This window comes from Montipora capricornis, chromosome 11 (assembly GCF_036669925.1).
Source record: "Montipora capricornis isolate CH-2021 chromosome 11, ASM3666992v2, whole genome shotgun sequence".
NCBI classification, from domain to species: Eukaryota; Metazoa; Cnidaria; class Anthozoa; order Scleractinia; family Acroporidae; genus Montipora; species Montipora capricornis.
This window is the reverse complement of record NC_090893.1, coordinates 1,607,029-1,609,152: the sequence shown is the minus strand read 5'-3', so window position 1 is coordinate 1,609,152 and position 2,124 is coordinate 1,607,029. Positions and strand designations below refer to the sequence as shown.

The window sequence follows — 2,124 nt, the reverse complement described above, 5'->3', positions numbered from 1 at the left end:
ACTTTCAAGATCACTCCTTTTCCGTATGCTATGGCCACGAGAACATGCAGACGCCGTCCACCCGCTAAATCTTTACATCCTTTGGCTGTAACTTTAAGCCCTTCCTCTCGTTTTCGCCACGCCCTGGCCCTGTTTGAGGCCGCACCACTTTTTGGGTTATACTTGTGAACAAACGATACCCCGTCCAAGTAAAAGGAAATTTCATTTTTCCAGAAATCAGGATTTCTAATCATCTCTTGCTTCATGTTACGTGCAAATTGCAGTCGCACTTTTTTATCATTGTCACTAAGAATCCCTTTTCTTCGAGCCGAAAAAATAGTATCCAAGTTCATTCAAATAGCGCGAATATGTCCTCCTACTGGCCACTTGAAAACTAAGACCACTCTCTTCCACTAAACTTCTCACAGTGACGTGTACATTATTCCGTCTAAAAGACTTTAAGGTACGAATCAATAAACGCATCTTTCTTTCGCTTACATTTCGTGGTCTTCCCTGCCTCTTGTCACTTAGTATCCTTGTCTTACGGCCATTTCCAAACTCATTACTGCAAATTCGGTGCGCAGACGACTTTGATATTCCACATTCCTCAGCGATTTTTCGGAAAGACAATTTACTGTATGTTCTCAGGTACCACACCAAAGCCTTTTTCTCTGCTACGATTTGTTGGATGAAGACCATACTTGCATGCACATACAATTATTCACAAAGCAGACGAAGAGTAAATTGTCATCGAAAGTTAAACAACGTCACAGTCGATATCGTTTGCAAACTCTAATTTTACATTTAAATTCTAAACCTCGCGCAAACATGACATTTGGTAACGCCATATATCCTTTCATATTGTTAATCACAGTTCCTTGTCTTATTATAGTGTTGTTTTCCATTTTTGTCAAAGTAATAGGTACTTTGGTGTGTCAGCCAGTATTCAGACAATGGGGGACAAAACTCTTAGGACGCTTGACATGATCTGTCGTTATTTCTCCTTTTCCCCCACCCCCCAAGCAATGTTGTAGTTGTTTGGCGCTGTACAGTTTACCCTGTCCTAAAAGAGTTTGTTCATTTCAACATTGTTTGGAGGGGGGAGGGGAGGGCCATTCGTGGTATCCACGTGGTTAGAGAAGTGCATATTATGCTACATTTGAATATGTGAAAAGAAAAGGCTCTGGAAGGAAGGTTTTCGATATCCGTCCCAAGGAGTTTTGTCCTCCATTGTCTGAAGAATATTCGAGGTGTTCTATGTGAACTTTAGAGGGAATTCTTTAGTCAGAAGTTGGGAGAACAGTCTTCTTTGTTCTATTTTTAGAAGTAGCCTATGTCAGCTACCTTATTGTAAGCGTGTTTTGGAAACGAGTCGAAGGTGGCGGCAGGTAGGGGAAAGCATGCTGTGATATATGATATGAAGAGTCCTGTCGTTTTATTTTATATTCATTCATCGAATTGTAATTTTTATTTTTTATTATTTTTTTTAATTTCTTAAAACCATCGTTGTCAATGCAAAAGGGAGTAATTTTTATTCACAGTCTGAGAATGTCTGGTTTTCATGCCTGAAAACTAGTTATTGTATCCGAAGGGATAAAGGTGGGTGGGGCTCCGAGGGTGCATGTGATGCGACATTCGTTCCCAGGCTTAGCGTTTTCTTCTTACGGTTTAGTAAACATGGAATGTCTGCAAGCTGGGAGACAACGCGTTGTGTATTTAATTACATACAGTCGAGCTGATGTTGTAAAGTTTCCTTCTAAAGAAAGTTTTTCCAATGCTGTATTACAAGCTTGGCAGAACTTTGGCGTTAGAGTTGTACAGTGGGTAACGTGTATTGAGGCTCATCACAACACAGATAATGGCGAACATGAGCAGAATATGAATCTATACCATTATCACATGGCGATTAAAACTGGAAAAGAGGGTCCGATGGTTTCAAGTACGAAAGTATTTGGAAGAGAACTCGGAATAAAGGTGAATTTCAGTGATAATCACACAACCTATTACAGCGCGTACCGTTATGTGACGAAAGAAGACAACGACGCTTTGCACTCGCCTTCTCATCCACATTTAACAGACGTTCCTCCACAAACCCGAATATGCTGTGGCCACGAAAAGAGAAACTCGAAGGCCAAGCAACAGCGC

At 40.8% G+C, this 2,124-nt stretch overlaps 1 protein-coding gene across 1 annotated transcript in view; it reads right to left on the bottom strand.

The window, feature by feature from the left end:
- The window catches only part of LOC138022992 (uncharacterized), a 669-nt gene extending 424 nt beyond the window's left edge, over positions 1-245 (bottom strand). Inside the window, exon 1 of the mRNA XM_068870029.1 lies at positions 1-245. This exon is cut by the window's left edge and continues 424 nt beyond it. Coding sequence (XP_068726130.1) covers positions 1-245 — 245 coding nt within the window.
- Positions 246-2,124: the final 1,879 nt, after the last annotated feature.